This window comes from Rhinoraja longicauda, chromosome 5, assembly GCF_053455715.1.
Source record: "Rhinoraja longicauda isolate Sanriku21f chromosome 5, sRhiLon1.1, whole genome shotgun sequence".
In the NCBI taxonomy this organism is placed as follows: Eukaryota; Metazoa; Chordata; class Chondrichthyes; order Rajiformes; family Arhynchobatidae; genus Rhinoraja; species Rhinoraja longicauda.
This window is the reverse complement of record NC_135957.1, coordinates 7,629,186-7,646,975: the sequence shown is the minus strand read 5'-3', so window position 1 is coordinate 7,646,975 and position 17,790 is coordinate 7,629,186. Positions and strand designations below refer to the sequence as shown.

At 43.0% G+C, this 17,790-nt stretch overlaps 1 protein-coding gene across 5 annotated transcripts in view; it reads right to left on the bottom strand.

The window, feature by feature from the left end:
• Positions 1 to 17,790, bottom strand: part of enah (ENAH actin regulator) — a 183,906-nt gene that overhangs the window by 13,201 nt on the left and 152,915 nt on the right. For 4 of the 5 annotated variants that reach the window (XM_078398862.1, XM_078398860.1, XM_078398859.1 and 1 more), the window contains 4 exons: positions 11,143 to 11,200; positions 10,656 to 10,707; positions 8,514 to 8,580; positions 2,872 to 2,931 (listed from right to left, as the gene is read on the bottom strand). In XM_078398862.1, coding sequence (XP_078254988.1) covers positions 2,872 to 2,931; positions 8,514 to 8,580; positions 10,656 to 10,707; positions 11,143 to 11,200 — 237 coding nt within the window. The remainder of the gene's footprint in view (positions 1 to 2,871; positions 2,932 to 8,513; positions 8,581 to 10,655; positions 10,708 to 11,142; positions 11,201 to 17,790) is intronic. The other variant, XM_078398861.1, reaches the window with a different exon arrangement.

The following is a 17,790-nucleotide window of genomic DNA, read 5'->3' as shown; positions in this document are numbered from 1 at the left end:
CCTCCCAAAATACAATACCTCACGCTCAGATTAAACTGCATCTGCTATTTTCCGCCCATTTCTGTGGTTGATCTACATCCCGCTGTAAACATTGACAGCCTTCCTCACAGTCTGTAATTCCTGTAAACCAACTAACACATCTACATATATGTCCAAAACGGTTATATATGTCACAAAGAGGTCCCAGCACAGATCCCTGTGGCACTCCACTGGTTACACATCACCAGCCAGAATAATGCCCTTCACCACAACCCTCTGTCTTCTATGCGTAAATCAGTTCTGAATCAATACAACCCAAGTCACTGTTAATCCCGTTCACCTACAGCCTACCATGAACTTTATCTAATGCCATACAACAATCCAAGTAGACAACATCCACACTTATCGATCACTTTCAGCATCTCCTCAAAAAACTCACTCAAGTTAGTAAAGCATGTCCTGCCGTGTACAAAGCCATGCGAACTATCCAAATGGGAGTAAACACTAACCTGAAGAATCTTCTCCAATACTCCCCTACCACTGATAGGAGGCTCATGATCCTATAATTCCCTGGATTATCCCCATTTCCCTTCTTAAACAAAGGTATAACAATGGGCACGCTTCAGTCCTCCAGGATCGCTCCTGTGGTAAAAAAAGTTGCAGAGATCTTTGCCAAACCTCCTGCAATCTCTTCTATTGTTTCTCTTAATAGCCTGGGATTATTTTCCCACAATGAACACAAACTGTTACAATTCTGCCTACATTTATTTTGTCTGACAGCTTTCATGTACTCGACGATAACAACGCAATTCACAAACTCGTATCTAAACTCTAATGAATATCCAATATCCTAGTGCTGTTCCCTCTCACTTGAACCCCACCAGACAGACTGGGAATCAGAAGATTTACCTTCTCAATCTCAACCAGTGACACAAAAATGTTCTTCAATCCTTTCAACTATAACCTTTTGTGCAGGATGTTACAAATTTGCATGATTTACACAATGTGAAATGGAGGACTGAGGTCGATATAGAATATCGCCTGCATGATCTGGATACATCCACTCAGCCTATTTTGGAAATGTTAAGCCGAGCCAAAATTTCAATAGGTAAGCTCAGTGGAAAGCAGCTGCGTGGCTATCTCTCTGAACTCACACCACCAGGGTGGCTAAGGCCAATGAGCTGTGCCAAAGATCTGGAGTGCTGAGCCAGAGTAGGCCGAGCTGTGACCCATTTTTGTGGGAATGGGTTCAGTGATGCAGGTGTGGGGAGGCCATCAATACAAGGTGGTCACTGAAATGGAAACAGGGTTCCACCTGATAATGACTTAATTCAAGAGGAGACTGAATGAAGGATAAACAAGGCACTGGTTATCTTGTTTCTACACAATCCTAAGAACCAGGTGGAGCATGTGCGGGCTGATAGGTGCAGTAATGATTACTCCTATAAATTGCACACAAATTGAGATTGAATTAAACCGCAACCTGTGACGCTTGGCTATCAGCCTGGAGAAGGCTGCAGCCTCGGGTTCAGTGTTTCTGGCGATTGATTCCAATAATTCATGTGTTTGTGTTGTGTTTTCTTGTGTTAATCCCTCAGTGCTACAACTGATAGACCACATCCTGAAAGTAGGATGCTCTGAAAAATTAGAACTGATTTCTTCCCCTGAACAAGGTAGCCTGGACAGATTTAGGCCCCTTTTCCCCCCCAAACACCATTTTGTTATTCACAAGGTTCCTCCACCATTTGTTGGTTCCCTCCCCCCGAAGGCAAATAATTTGTTATTTTCTTCCAAGGTGGAAACAGATGCTTGCAAGGACTAGATCAGTTAGGCAACCTGATCAACATTAACAAGTTGGGCTGAAGAATCTGCTTCCACACTGTTTGACTCAATGCCTCTTTAATAAGCCTGACATTTCTTCATCAGGCACTGCAGCGTTTGTATCCGTTGTTAATAGGTCCAAATTCACGTCTCAGTTTTAATCACCAGCTGCCACTTGGTCAATTTAATTATTCCTATCTTCTTTCTTCAAACCCCTGACAAAGCCACCAATTCCCTGACACAGCCAAAGACAGTGGGACACCTCCCTATCATTCATAGCAATACCCAGAAGAGGACATCTACGTACAAAGCAGCACAGCAATTATACGGTAGCTTCATCACACCAGGAATAATATTGATAACTAGCACAAACCACTCTAAGTCACCAGTGTAATGACACAAGGTATGCATGCTGATTTGGGACATTTTAAATGATGGAGTAGTAAGCTGAATGATAATGTAATGTTGAAGCTATCCATGCGAACAAAGCTCCAAAAAAAAACAATCCACAAAGCATAATTTTCAGCTTGTACTCACTGGACATAGCACATACCCGAGACAGTACTAAGTTCATTCTTATATACACCTCATGTTTTGTGAAGATACAGGGAATTTCCAAAGTATGAATACCAATTACTGATAGAGGTCTGGACTAGTCAGTTACTTATAATGCAGATCATGTGTGCCTCGTCATAGATGAACCTAACAGTTTGAAGACCGTTTGACCACAGTAATGCAAGCAGCTTTAAGCATAAAGTGCAGTCATGGTTAAATCTGATATTTCAGATATCCATGTCATAATTAGTTAAATCCCAGTACAAGCGTGGTTTTATTGGTGAGCCCCACCTGTAAGCTCATCCTCAGGTGTGGAGAAAGCCATTGGTCAGAAAAGGCAAAAGAATGTGAAGAAAATGAAAATCGAGGAGAGCTCTTGGGTCCGAATCCAAACTCAGGCAGCATGCAGATCAGCACACACTTCCCACATTCCCATGCAGAGTGAGGGGCTGGCCCCTTTAGTAATGCACACCGATGTTTCCATTTTAAAAACAAACTTAACAGGCCAGCTGGTACCTGTTTAGTGTGTCATTGAACTTGTCAGAGATCAGCTGATTTTTCCACGGAGAATCTCGTCTAGGAGAAAGAAAATTAATCTTGAAAATATATCTCCCTTGTTTAGATGCTGCAAAGGAATGGAGAATCAACCTAGATCTGAGGAATTGAGCATCAACCTAGACTCAAAGCACAAACTGCGTCCCTCTCCATAAATGTTGTCTGTCCTGCTCGGTATACCAGCATTTTCGTTTTTTATTGCAGATTTCCAGCATCTGCGGTTGTTTGATTTTTCCTGAAATTATCCTGGAAGCCATCTAGGACTGAGCACACAAATGCTTGGTGTGTCCTGGTCTTCACTTCAGTGTCTTACTCTCTAGGAATTATCTACGACTCATTCAATGTGTGTTTTTTTAAACTTTCTGATATACAAAGGAAAATTCTAAAAAAAATTATTTGGGTATAGCCCGAACTACAACATTATTCAGAGAAGATCACCTGACTAATGGCAACACAGATTAATAACGTTCCCTTTCTCTCTGCTTCTCAACACCAGGCTGTAACCCAAGAAAAAAAAAAGACCCCATCATTGCTGGTCACTCTGCTACATTTTATCATTCTGAGAAGGGTCTCGACCCGAAACGTCACCCATTCCTTCTCTCCCGAGATGCTGCCTGACCTGCTGAGTTACTCCAGCATTTTGTGAATAAATCGATTTGTAGCAGCATCTGCAGTTATTTTCTTATACATTGTATCAAGACTGGTTATCAACTAACTGATATGGAACAATAACAGAGAATGCTGGAAACACTCAGCAAATCAAGTAGCATATGTGGAAAGTTAAACAGAGTTAATATTTCAGGCCAAAGATCTTTTATCAGAACTGGAGAAGATGACAATGAATGGGGGGAGGAGAAGAAGAGAACACATGGAAGTTGCATGATCTGGTGGGAGGCAGGAAAGATTGGATAACAGAAGATGTAAGATGAACAATGTGATAGGTCAGACCAGAGAAATGCCAAACGAGTGATGGAAATACAAAATATAAATAACAAGTGCATGGGTATTACCAAAACTGAATTTAGTGTTTTCCAGAGGACAGTACTCTGCTCTGCGGGAAGATGAGCAATGGAGCAGTGTATAGGATGGAGAAGTGAGAGTGAGAGAAGGAATAAGAATAATGAAGCTCATCTTCCTACAAAGCGCCCCACAACTGTCTGAACTCAATCGTTAAGTTCTGCAACCACAGAAAATCAGCAAAACGGCATTCTTAGTTCAGATTTCCAGCACTTGTTCGACAATATTTGGCAATCATTGATAATTATTCTGCATTCACATCTCCTGCAGGCCAACCTTTGACCCAGACTTATCCTGTAACCACCCCCTTTCACTTGTTCAACTGCCCATTTTATCTTTCAGCTTCTTTTACCAAATGTCTATCTCAGACTAACCCTTCTGTTCTACTCTCCTCTTCACCCTCACTCCACTCCAGACTTCTGGTCTTAAAACCTGTATTTCCATTTTCAGGTCATTATCTGGAAGCATTGACCCTACTTCCTGCTTCACAAATGCCATCCGGCTTGCTGAGTGAGCATTTACTGTTTTTAATTCAGATTTCCATTATTTTGCTTTTGAACTGCTGTCAATCCATGGTGATCTGCAAGGAGCTAACTGTGAGATGGAATCAGAGCACTGCAGCATCACGTGAGACTTTGAGACAACATAGCTCTTGCCAATATAGACAATTATGAACTTTAAACCTATTGTTTTCTTTGTGACAACCTGCAACCAAACCATTTGTAGGAGAAAAGTGTGAGCTGAACAGAATTGTACTGATTACTGCAAACATAAGTGAATATAATATTAGAGCACACAAAAAAACATATGGTGCAAGGCTAGCACGTTGGCACAGTAACTGACTCAGACCGTACTCAACAGAATGAATAAATAGATCTAAATAATTATCCCATACAAGAACAGAAGACTCCTCAGTGTTTCAATGTTGGTCCTTCATTCAGTATTATTAAAGCAAATTATTTGTTTGTTATCACAATGTTGTGTATTTGACATTATTTTGTACAATAAGCCACCTTAATAAGATCAGCAGAGGACCATTTAGTCCTCAACCAAGTGCAGCCATTCCAACTTTCCACAAATCTACATTGCTGTGCAAATCCCCTTCCTGGTCCTTTCTTAAAGTACAGCAGTAACTAAGGTTGTTTTTTAATAACTGCAAAATGCTTGGCCAGCTTTCTGAGAAAGAAACCAGGGAGATAAACTGACAGGTCTTTTGCCAGTACGGCTCACCATAAAACCAAATTGCTGTATGGTTAACGATGGCGAGTGTGAATCCCAGCCAGGAAAGTCACATTTCAAAAGTAACCCTCTCCTTTCTGAACTGTTTTCGACTAAACGACAAGGGGAACTGGCAGACTTTGAGGTCATTGTGAAGGACTAATGAACAGCATTTACTGTTGTAACACTGTGAAAGTACCAGAAATTCAGTCATTAATACAAATGCCACTTAATGCAGAAACCCAGACCTGCCCCATAAGCTGTGTCCCAGAGATCGGAAAATCACCCCACTGACAGGAATTCATCGGTGGTGGTTTATTGGTCAGTGTAACAAAACATAAAAATGTGTTGTTTGCTCAAGAATTCTCCGATTTTAAATAGCATAACTTAACAAACCCCCCCCCCAATCCTAAAGCTAGTTTTGGAGGAGTGGATTTTAATTCCTCAATAGAAATTATGGACTTTTCTGGTTACCATAGTTGTGTGAGTATTTCAATCTTTATTTTGTGCTCTGTAAAACATTTAAAAAGTTAATAATTTAAAATTAAAGTTAAAATTGGGCATCTTTCTTCATGATATACTGACTGAGAATTGTTAACCATTTGAAAATTTGCGTACCCCCACCTCCACCCCCTACCCTCACCATCACAATCAGTCTGAAGGGTCGCAATCTGGCATGTCAACTGTCTATTCCCTCCACAGATGCTGCCTGACCCACTGAGTTCCTCCAGCACTTGGTGTTTTAGCAACAGAAGATAACTGTTCAACAAAAGGCAATACCGGGAGAAAAGGTGAGGTATGAAGGTAAGCCAGCCAAGAATATAAAGGAGGATAGTAAAAGCTTCTTTAGGTATGTGAGGAGGAAAAAATTAGTTAAGACAAATGTGGGTCCCTTGAAGACAGAAGCAGGTGAATTTATTATGGGGAACAAGGAAATGGCAGACGAGTTGAACAGGTACTTTGAATCTGTCTTCACTAAGGAAAACACAATCTCCCAGATGTACTAGCGGCCAGAGGACCTAGGGTGACGGAGGAACTGAAGGAAATTCACATTCGGCAGGAAATGGTGTTGGGTAGACTGATGGAACTGAAGGCTGATAAATCCTCAGGGCCTGATGGTCTGCATCCCAGGGTACTTAAGGAGGTACCTCTCGAAATTGTGGATGCATTGGTGATAATTTTCCCATGTTCTATAGATTCAGGATCAGTTCCTGTGGATTGGAGTGCAGCTAATGTTATCCCACTTTTTAAGAAAAGAGGGAGAGAGAAAACAAAGAATTATAGACTAGTTAGCCTGACATCGGTGGTGGGGAAGATGCTGGAGTCAATTATAAAAGATGAAATAGCAGCACATTTGGACAGCAGTAACAGGATCGGTCTGATGCCGGCATGGATTTACGAAGAGGAAACCATTGACTAATCTTCTGGAATTTTTTTGAGGATGTAACTAGGAAAATGGACAAGGGAGACCCAGTGGATGCAGTATACCTGGACTTTCAGAAAGCCTTTGATAAGGTCCCACATTGGAGATTAGTGGGCAAAATTAGAAGACATGGTATTGGGGGTAGGGTACTGACATGGATAGAAAATTGGGTGGTAGACAGGAAACAAAGAGTTGGGATTAACGGGTCCCATTCAGAATGGCAGGCAGAGACTGGTGGGGTACCGCAAGGCTCGGTGCTGGGACAGCCGCTATTTACAATATACATTCATGATTTATATGAAGGGATTAAAAGTAACATTAGCAAATTTGCAGATGACACTAAGCTGGGTGGCAGTGTGAACTGTGAGGAGGATGCTATGAGGATGCAGGGTGACTTGGACAGGTTGGGTGAGTGGGCAGATGCAGTTTAATGTGGATAAGTGTGAGGCTATCCACTTTGGCAGCAAGAACAGGAAGGCAGATTATTATCTGAATGGTGTCAAGTTAGGAAAAGGGGAAGTACAACGAGATCTGGGTGTCCTAGTTCATCAGTCACTGAAAGTAAGCATGCAGGTACAGCAGGCAGTGAAGAAAGCTAATGGCATGTGGCCTTCATGACAAGAGGAGTCGAGTATAGGAGCAAAGAGGTCCTTCTGCAGTTGTACAGAGCCCTGGTGAGACCACACCTGGAGTATTATGTGCAGTTTTGGTCTCCAAATTTGAGGAAGGATATTCTTGCTATTGAAGGAGTGCAGCGTAGGTTCACGAGGTTAATTCCCAGGATGGCAGGACGGTCATCTGTTAAAAGAATGGAGCGACTGGGCTTGTATACACTGGAATTTAGAAGGATGAGAGGGGATCTTATTGAAACATGTAAGATTATTAAGGGATTGGACACGCTTGAGGCAGGAAACATGGTCCTGATGTTGAGGGAGTGCAGAACCAGGGGCCACAGTTTAAGAATAAGGGGTAGGCCATTTAGAACGGAGATGAGGAAAAAAAGTTTCACTCAGAGAGTTGTGAATCTGTGGAATTCTCTGCCTCAGAAGGCAGTGGAGGCCAATTCTCTGGATGCTTTCAAGAGAGAGTTACATAGAGCTCTTAAGGATAGTGGAGTCAAGGGATATGGGGAGAAGGCAGGAATGGGGTATTGATTGTGGATGATCAGCCATGATCACAGTGAATGGCGTGCTGGCTCGAAGGGCCGAATGGCCTAGTCCTGCAGCTATTGTCTATTGCTCACCACAAAATCCTGGCCATTAAAGCACAATTCCCACTGGTCCTGGAGAGTTAACCGCAAAAGCATCACCATAAACATTGGTAAAGATTGAAAATGCAGTGATTTAGGGGGTAAAACATGAATCTTATAATTTTTGACTGCATTACTTGCTATGTTGCTGGGGGGGGACTGTGTGATTGTGAGTTACAGTTTCTGTGCACTGGCACAAAGCTGCACCTAGACTTGCCATCCAAGACTGTGCCCTGATGCTGTGCAGGGGCTTGAACCCATAAACCTGTCTCAATTTTGCCTCTAAACCAAACAGCCCATTAAACAAATTAACAAAGAAAGGTGAGGACCCAAATTTCAGACAAAAATTAAATATTCAGTCACAGATGGGCAATTTGGACCTTATAAAGGTGTGACCATGAACGTTTTAGGCCTTCATCACAGCTAGAACTAGCCAGTCTTTAAAAAGCTCTTTTCAATTCTCTGCTTCTTTCCTTTGTCCATTCCTTTTTCCATTGTCCACTTCCAGTCCCGTAGCTTCAAGTACAAGCAGAGCCCAGCCAATGTTCCTCTGATCAGACACAAGTGTGTGTCTAGGGGATTATAAGCACAACTCCCAGTGTTCATTCATTGCACCGTGTCCCTCCACAGTCTGCAGACCCCATCACATCAGTCTGGTGGTCTGCCTCATAACATTCTCACATCCTGGGAACATACCTGGAAATTACTGGCGATTTGTTGCCATTTACTGTACTTGTTCTTTCCCAAGGCTTTCTGGTCGTCTCTGAAAAAAAGCAAGTCCCACGGGATTTAGCAAGCAGGAACATTACTTAGTTTAACCAAAATAATTTGCAAATCTTGCTTGTTCAGGCAAAAGGTACCTTCAGCAGGCGGTGAAATTTAAGGTGGTGAAGAATCAGAGAGTAAGGTGCATACTGGAGTTGAAGCAGGTAACAGCAGTGAAAGACCTTGCATTCAGCCAGGGGTACTGATTTTAGATGATCTGCCATGATCACGGCTCAAAGGGCCGAATGGCCTACTCCTGCACCTATTTTTCTGTTTCTAACACTCTTTTATATACGTATATATAAATGACTTGGATGTGAATGTAGATGGGTTGATTGGTAATTTTGCAGGTGACATCAAGATTGCTGGGGTCACAGATCGGAGGAAGGCTGTCAAGGTGTACAGCGGGGATATGAATCAGCTACTGAAATGGACGGAGAAATGGCAGATGGAGTTTGATCTGAGCAAGTGTGAGGTGTTGCATTTCAGGATGTCAAATGTAAGGAGAAATTATACAATTAATGGCGTGACCCTTAACAGCATTGATGTACACAGGAATCTGGCGGTTTAAGTCCACAGCTCCCTGAAAGTGGCACTACAAGTAGATATGGGTGGTAAATAAAGCATATGGTAGGCTTGCCTTCACATGTTGGGACACTGAGTGAATATAAGAGTCAGCACATCATGATGCAGCTTATAGAACATTGGTTGTCCACATTTGGAATATAGCAAGCAGTTCTGGTCACCGTGGCAGGAAGGATGTGGAGGCTTTGGAGGGCGCAGAGGTGGTTTACCAGGATGTTGCCTGGATCAGGGGGTATTCATTACAGGGAGAGGTGGGACAGACTTGTACGGGTTTTCTCTGGAATGCCAGAGGTTGTGGGGAGACCTGATAGAAGTAAATAAAATTATGAGAGGCATAGATAGAGTAGATAGACCGAACCTTTTTCTTCAGGATGGAAATACCAAATACTAGAGCTCAATATAACATGCCTTTCCTGTACCAAATTCCTTGATCTCGTGAAGACCCAAAAATCAATCACTGTGCTTTGAGTACGCTGAGCAACTGGGGCTCCTTCCTTAGCTCACGGGTAGAGAATTCCAAATTTTCATACTGTGAAGATGAAAATGTTTCCCCTCGTTGTTCTCAGTGGTTGATCTTTTAGAGTAATAGGGTGATACAGTGTGGAAACAAGCCCTTCGGCCCAACATGCCCATGCCGACCAACGTGTCCCGTCTACACTAGTTCCGCCTGCCTGCATTTGGCCCACATCCCTCTAAACCAATCCTATTTATGTACCTGTCTAAATGTTTCTTAAACATTGGGATAGTCCCTGCCTCAACTACCTCCTCTGGCAGCTTTTTCCACACACCCACCACCTTTTGTGTAAAAAAGTTTTGACAGTGACCTCTGGTTTCAGACACGTCAACGAAGGGAAACATCATCCCTGCATCTATCACGCCAAGTCCTGGAACAACTTTATGGACTGTGATCATTCTTCTGAACTTGAGAGGAATGTCCTACCCTGCTTTATCCTCCCTCACAGGACAAAGACTGGAGCGACTAGGCTTGTATACACTGGAATTTAGATGGATGAGAGGGGATCTTATCGAAACGTAGAAGATTATAAGGGGTTGGATACATTAGAGGCAGGAAACATGTTCCCAATGTTTGTTGTCCAGAACAAGGGGCCACAGTTTAAGAATAAGGGGTAGGCCATTTAGAACGGAGACGAGGATAAACTTTTTCAGTCAGAGAGTTGTGAATCTGTGGAATTCTCTGCCTCACAAGGCAGTGGAGGCCGATTCTTTGAATGCATTCAAGAAAGAGCTAGCGGAGTCAGGGGGTATGGGGAGAAGGCAGGAACGGGGTACAGATTGAGAATGATCAGCCATGATCACATTGAATGGCGGTGCTGGCTCAAAGGGCCGAATGGCCTACTCCTGCACCTATTGTCTATTAATACCTCGTCCTAGGAATAGGTCTGGAGAACCATCATTACGGACAAATGTAACCTTCAGAAGGCAGGGAGAGCAGACATGAAGGACAGAGTGCGAGCTGCTCAAACCTACCAGACACGCTCGATGCTGTGGGCCCTTTCACGCTCGAAGAATCTGACTCCTCCTGATGGAAGCAAACCAGTCAAAGGTTAAGCATCCTGTTTTGGAGCATGATGTTGGAGTACACAGTGAAAATACAAAGTGCCCAGGTTCAGCTCCATGCCCACAGCCTTTGGGAGGACAGCCTTCTGACAGAGCAACAATGAGCAGCTGCTCTCCAAAGACCATTGCTGGGGGGGGGGCAGTCACAAACCCACGAGATATGACTTCTACTGGAGTAGAGGCTGGGCAGAGCAGGGCGGCTCCCCTTGGTTAATTTCTCAGGGTGCAGCCAACCCTCCAAGGCCATCTCGACATCCCGTGAGACAGTGGCGGTGAGACAGCTCCCTGACCCTGGGCCTCACTCTGGGGAAGGTTCGCCCACAGTAAATCATTCAACCTTGCCAAGGAGGGAGCATAGGCTCAAAATACAACAAATAATCAGCAGAGATCTACTTACATTCCTGTCATCTTTAGGGTCTGGCTCAGGAAACGAACCCTTCTCGGTAATTCTTCTCCTGTGGGAACAAAGGAAATATCAACATTGAGGTACATGATAAAGATGAAAGGGTGGAGCACCGAATTAAAAGGAGGGCAGCTCATTGGGGGAAAGAGGCGAGAGGGGCGGGGGGAGAGAGGGAGCACAGAAAGAGGTGGTGGTAGAGAGAGGCCGCGGGAAGAGAAAGTGCGAGGAGCAATGGCATGAGAGATATTGGGGGGGGGGGAACACGGGACTGTTAGGCCACAGATGGAGTAAGATATTGATGCGGACGAGAGATGTCTGGAACCTGTCAATGCATCTGACTGAGGGTTAACTGGTCAAAGCATTGCGAAATGCCAAACTACTAACGTCTTTTATTTAAAGCAGAAGAGGGAGGTGGAGTCTCACCCTTCCTGCCGCGCTTACAGATGGCAGCCTTGATAAGGCACCAATCCTCATAGCACTGACACTTCAGCCCTGTTTAACCCTCAACCCAAACCTCATTGGAGAGGATTCTTCAAAAGAGTATTTACTCCCATTTGAAAGTGAATAGGGACAGACAGCATGGCTTTGTACAAGGCAGGTCAAGTCTTACTAATTTAATTATGTAGGTGGTCACAATGGCTATCGATGCGAGTAGGAGGGTTGATGTTGCCTTCATGGATTTTAGTGATGAATTTAGTAAAGTCCATTAAGGTAGGCTCATCCAAAAGATGCACGGGACTCAGTGACTTGGTCATGTGGATTCATGGGAATGCTTTATTTATAAAATAAATAAATATCTATCTATCTACACACTTGTTCTAGTCTATCTATCTATATATCTATATCTATATATCTATATCTATATCTATCTATCTATATATATATATATATCTATATCTATCTATATCTATATCTATCTTCTATATATCTATCTATCTATCTATATAATACTAAAACTCTGCGGTCCAACATTCCGTATGTATGTATGTATATGTGTATGTACGGAAGATTACTTACAAACCCTACTCCTCCTAGACGGTACACCAAAGCGCTACGATTTTTGTACCGCCGTATTCACCATTAACCTGGGCAACTATTGTAAGTACTTTCGTTCAAATTGAAGCTACCTTTTTAAAGCTAGAGAGATATTAAAGTTTAAATTTTTCATTTCTAACCCTTTTCTTCAAGGGGCTACATTTGTTTCCAAAAGTTTCCAGAAAAGGATTTAGTTTTCAGCAAGGATTTAGTTTTCAGCTTGTGACGGCTACATTGTTTCGAAAAGCTTCCAAGAAGTCTTTTTTGTTATTGCAAGTCAAGTCAAGTCACTTTTATTTGTATAGCACATTTAAAAACAACCCACGTTGACCAAAGTACTGCACATCTGATTAGGAAAAAAAAACAAACATCTTGGAGAGTAAGAGTGGGGCTGGGGGAGGAGAGAATGGGGGGTGTGGGGACGGGCCCAACGGGCCCTCCCCAACGGGCACACTTGGAGAGTAAGGGTGGGGCTGGGGGAGGAGAGAATGGGGGGTGTGGGGACGGGCCCAACGGGCCCTCTTTTCTAGTATAATACTAAAACTCTGCGGTCCAACATTCCGTATGTATGTATGTATATGTGTATGTACGGAAGATTACTTACAAACCCTACTCCTCCTAGACGGTACACCAAAGCGCTACGATTTTTGTACCGCCGTATTCACCATTAACCTGGGCAACTATTGTAAGTACTTTCGTTCAAATTGAAGCTACCTTTTTAAAGCTAGAGAGATATTAAAGTTTAAATTTTTCATTTCTAACCCTTTTCTTCAAGGGGCTACATTTGTTTCCAAAAGTTTCCAGAAAAGGATTTAGTTTTCAGCAAGGATTTAGTTTTCAGCTTGTGACGGCTACATTGTTTCGAAAAGCTTCCAAGAAGTCTTTTTTGTTATTGCAAGTCAAGTCAAGTCAAGTCAGTTTTATTTGTATAGCACATTTAAAAACAACCCACGTTGACCAAAGTACTGCACATCTGATTAGGAAAAAACAAACAAACAGAAGGCTATAGTGGTCACTTGACATACACAGATCAGGAGGACGGGCCCAACGGGCACACTTGGAGAGTAAGAGTGGGGCTGGGGGAGGAGAGAATGGGGGGTGTGGGGACGGGCCCAACGGGCCCTCTTTTCCGGGCCCAACGGGCACACTTGGAGAGTAAGAGTGGGGCTGGGGGAGTGAGAATGGGGGGTGTGGGGACGGGCCCAACGGGCCCTCTTTTCTAGTATAATACTAAAACTCTGCGTTCGTATGTAGGGATGTATGTGTGTATGTACGGAAGTTTAACTTACAAACCCTACTCCTCCAAGACGGTACACCAAAGCGCTACGATTTTTGTACCGCCGTATTCACAATTAACCTGGGCAACTATTGTAAGTACTTTCGTTCAAATTGAAGCTACCTTTTTAAAGCTAGAGAGATATTAAAGTTTAAATTTTCATTTCTAACCCTTTTCTTCAAGGGGCTACATTTGTTTCCAAAAGTTTCCAGAAAAGGATTTAGTTTTCAGCAAGGATTTAGTTTTCAGCTTGTGACGGCTACATTGTTTCGAAAAGCTTCCAAGAAGTCTTTTTTGTTATTGCAAGTCAAGTCAAGTCAAGTCAAGTCACTTTTATTTGTATAGCACATTTAAAAACAACCCACGTTGACCAAAGTACTGCAAGGAAAAAAACCCAAAACATCTTGGAGAGTAAGAGTGGGGCTGGGGGAGGAGAGAATGGGGGGTGTGGGCCATTACCTGGGCAACTATTGTAAGTACTTTCGTTCAAATTGAAGCTACCTTTTTAAAGCTAGAGAGATATTAAACTTTAAATTTTCATTTCAAAGTTTAAATTTTCATTTCTAACCCTTTTCTTCAAGGGGCTACATTTGTTTCAAAAAGTTTACAGAAAAGCATTTAGTTTTCAGCAAGGATTTAGTTTTCAGCTTGTGACGGCTACATTGTTTCGAAAAGCTTCCAAGAAGTCTTTTTTGTTATTGCAAGTCAAGTCAAGTCAATTTTATTTGTATAGCACATTTAAAAACAACCCACGTTGACCAAAGTACTGCACATCTGATTAGGAAAAAAAACAAAAACATCTGATTAGGAAAAAAAAAAAAACGGGCACACTTGGAGAGTAAGAGTGGGGCTGGGGAAGGAGAGAATGGGGGGTGTGGGGACGGGCCCAACGGGCCCTCCCCAACGGGCACACTTGGAGAGTAAGAGTGGGGCTGGGGGAGGAGAGAATGGGGGGTGTGGGGACGGGCCCAACGGGCCCTCTTTTCTAGTCTATCTATATAATACTAAAACTCTGCGGTCCAACATTCCGTATGTATGTATGTATATGTGTATGTACGGAAGATTACTTACAAACCCTACTCCTCCTAGACGGTACACCAAAGCGCTACGATTTTTGTACCGCCGTATTCACCATTAACCTGGGCAACTATTGTAAGTACTTTCGTTCAAATTGAAGCTACCTTTTTAAAGCTAGAGAGATATTAAAGTTTAAATTTTTCATTTCTAACCCTTTTCTTCAAGGGGCTACATTTGTTTCCAAAAGTTTCCAGAAAAGGATTTAGTTTTCAGCAAGGATTTAGTTTTCAGCTTGTGACGGCTACATTGTTTCGAAAAGCTTCCAAGAAGTCTTTTTTGTTATTGCAAGTCAAGTCAAGTCAAGTCAGTTTTATTTGTATAGCACATTTAAAAACAACCCACGTTGACCAAAGTACTGCACATCTGATTAGGAAAAAACAAACAAACATCTGATTAGGGAAAAAAAAAAAGAATGAAGGCTATAGTGGTCACTTGACATACACAGATCAGGAGGACGGGCCCAACGGGCACACTTGGAGAGTAAGAGTGGGGCTGGGGGAGGAGAGAATGGGGGGTGTGGGGACGGGCCCAACGGGCCCTCTTTTCCGGGCCCAACGGGCACACTTGGAGAGTAAGAGTGGGGCTGGGGGAGTGAGAATGGGGGGTGTGGGGACGGGCCCAACGGGCCCTCTTTTCTAGTATAATACTAAAACTCTGCGTTCGTATGTAGGGATGTATGTGTGTATGTACGGAAGTTTAACTTACAAACCCTACTCCTCCAAGACGGTACACCAAAGCGCTACGATTTTTGTACCGCCGTATTCACAATTAACCTGGGCAACTATTGTAAGTACTTTCGTTCAAATTGAAGCTACCTTTTTAAAGCTAGAGAGATATTAAAGTTTAAATTTTCATTTCTAACCCTTTTCTTCAAGGGGCTACATTTGTTTCCAAAAGTTTCCAGAAAAGGATTTAGTTTTCAGCAAGGATTTAGTTTTCAGCTTGTGACGGCTACATTGTTTCGAAAAGCTTCCAAGAAGTCTTTTTTGTTATTGCAAGTCAAGTCAAGTCAAGTCAACTCACTTTTATTTGTATAGCACATTTAAAAACAACCCACGTTGACCAAAGTACTGCACATCTGATTAGGAAAAAAAAAAAAAACATCTTGGAGAGTAAGAGTGGGGCTGGGGGAGGAGAGAATGGGGGGTGTGGGGACGGGCCCAACGGGCCCTCCCCAACGGGCACACTTGGAGAGTAAGGGTGGGGCTGGGGGAGGAGAGAATGGGGGGTGTGGGGACGGGCCCAACGGGCCCTCTTTTCTAGTATAATACTAAAACTCTGCGTTCGTATGTAGGGATGTATGTGTGTATGTACGGAAGTTTAACTTACAAACCCTACTCCTCCAAGACGGTACACCAAAGCGCTACGATTCTTGTACCGCCGTATTCACAATTAACCTGGGCAACTATTGTAAGTACTTTCGTTCAAATTGAAGCTACCTTTTTAAAGCTAGAGAGATATTAAAGTTTAAATTTTCATTTCTAACCCTTTTCTTCAAGGGGCTACATTTGTTTCAAAAAGTTTACAGAAAATCATTTAGTTTTCAGCAAGGATTTAGTTTTCAGCTTGTGACGGCTACATTGTTTCGAAAAGCTTCCAAGAAGTCTTTTTTGTTATTGCAAGTCAAGTCAAGTCAAGTCAAGTCAATTTTATTTGTATAGCACATTTAAAAACAACCCACGTTGACCAAAGTGCTGCACATCTGATTAGGAAAAAAAAAAAAGACATCTGATTAGGAAAAAATAAATAAAAAGAAGGCTATAGTGGTCACTTGACATACACAGATCAGGAGGACGGGCCCAACGGGCACACTTGGAGAGTAAGAGTGGGGCTGGGGGAGGAGAGAATGGGGGGTGTGGGGACGGGCCCAACGGGCCCTCTTTTCTAGTATCTAGTATCTAGTATCTAGTATAATACTAAAACTCTGCGTTCGTATGTAGGGATGTATGTGTGTATGTACGGAAGTTTAACTTACAAACCCTACTCCTCCAAGACGGTACACCAAAGCGCTACGATTTTTGTAACGCCGTATTCACCATTAACCTGGGCAACTATTGTAAGTACTTTCGTTCAAATTGAAGCTACCTTTTTAAAGCTAGAGAGATATTAAAGTTTAAATTTTCATTTCTAACCCTTTTCTTCAAGGGGCTACATTTGTTTCAAAAAGTTTACAGAAATTTATTTAGTTTTCAGCAAGGATTTAGTTTTCAGCTTGTGACGGCTACATTGTTTCGAAAAGCTTCCAAGAAGTCTTTTTTGTTATTGCAAGTCAAGTCAAGTCAAGTCAAGTCAATTTTATTTGTATAGCACATTTAAAAACAACCCACGTTGACCAAAGTACTGCACATCTGATTAGGAAAAAAACAAAAAACATCTGATTAGGAAAAAAAAAAAAACGGGCACACTTGGAGAGTAAGAGTGGGGCTGGGGAAGGAGAGAATGGGGGGTGTGGGGACGGGCCCAACGGGCCCTCCCCAACGGGCACACTTGGAGAGTAAGAGTGGGGCTGGGGGAGGAGAGAATGGGGGGTGTGGGGACGGGCCCAACGGGCCCTCTTTTCTAGTATACTACTAAAACTCAGATCTTGTATGTATATATATTTCACTGATGTCGGCTGAATACGGCAATTTCGGCAAAACGGTGAACCGTAGCGCCACGATTTTTGTACCGCCTTAATCACCATGCGGTTCGCTGCTGGAAAATGATATTTTTATTTAATTTGGTCGCATATTTTTTAAGTTACAGAGGTTTTAAAGTGCTGCCCCCCCATATTTATCGAAGTTTTGACAGAAGGGGGGCGCTGCGGTGCGGATTAATCTTCATTGTGATGTCACAATGCCCCTGTGAGATGAACTCGAGCTGACCCCCCTTCCCCCCCCCGCGGTATTCAGCGTGTGACGTCACAATGCCCCTGTGCTACATTGTTGCGAAAAGCTGTCAAGTCAAGTCAATTTTATTTGTATAGCACATTTAAAAACAACCCACGTTGACCAAAGTGCTGTACATCTGATTAGGTACTAAGGAAAAAATGAAACATACAGTGGCACGCAAACAGTTCACAGCGCCTCCTCAATGAGCCTCAGACGCTATGGAGTAGAAATAGGTTTTGAGCCTGGACTTAAAGGAGTCGATGGAGGGGGCAGTTCTGATGGGGAGAGGGATTCTCTTTCCACCCTCCCTCCCCCCCTCCCGGTTACAATGGAAACCCTACGGGGACGGGCCCTCTCCCTCCCCCTCCCCCCCCCACCCCCCTC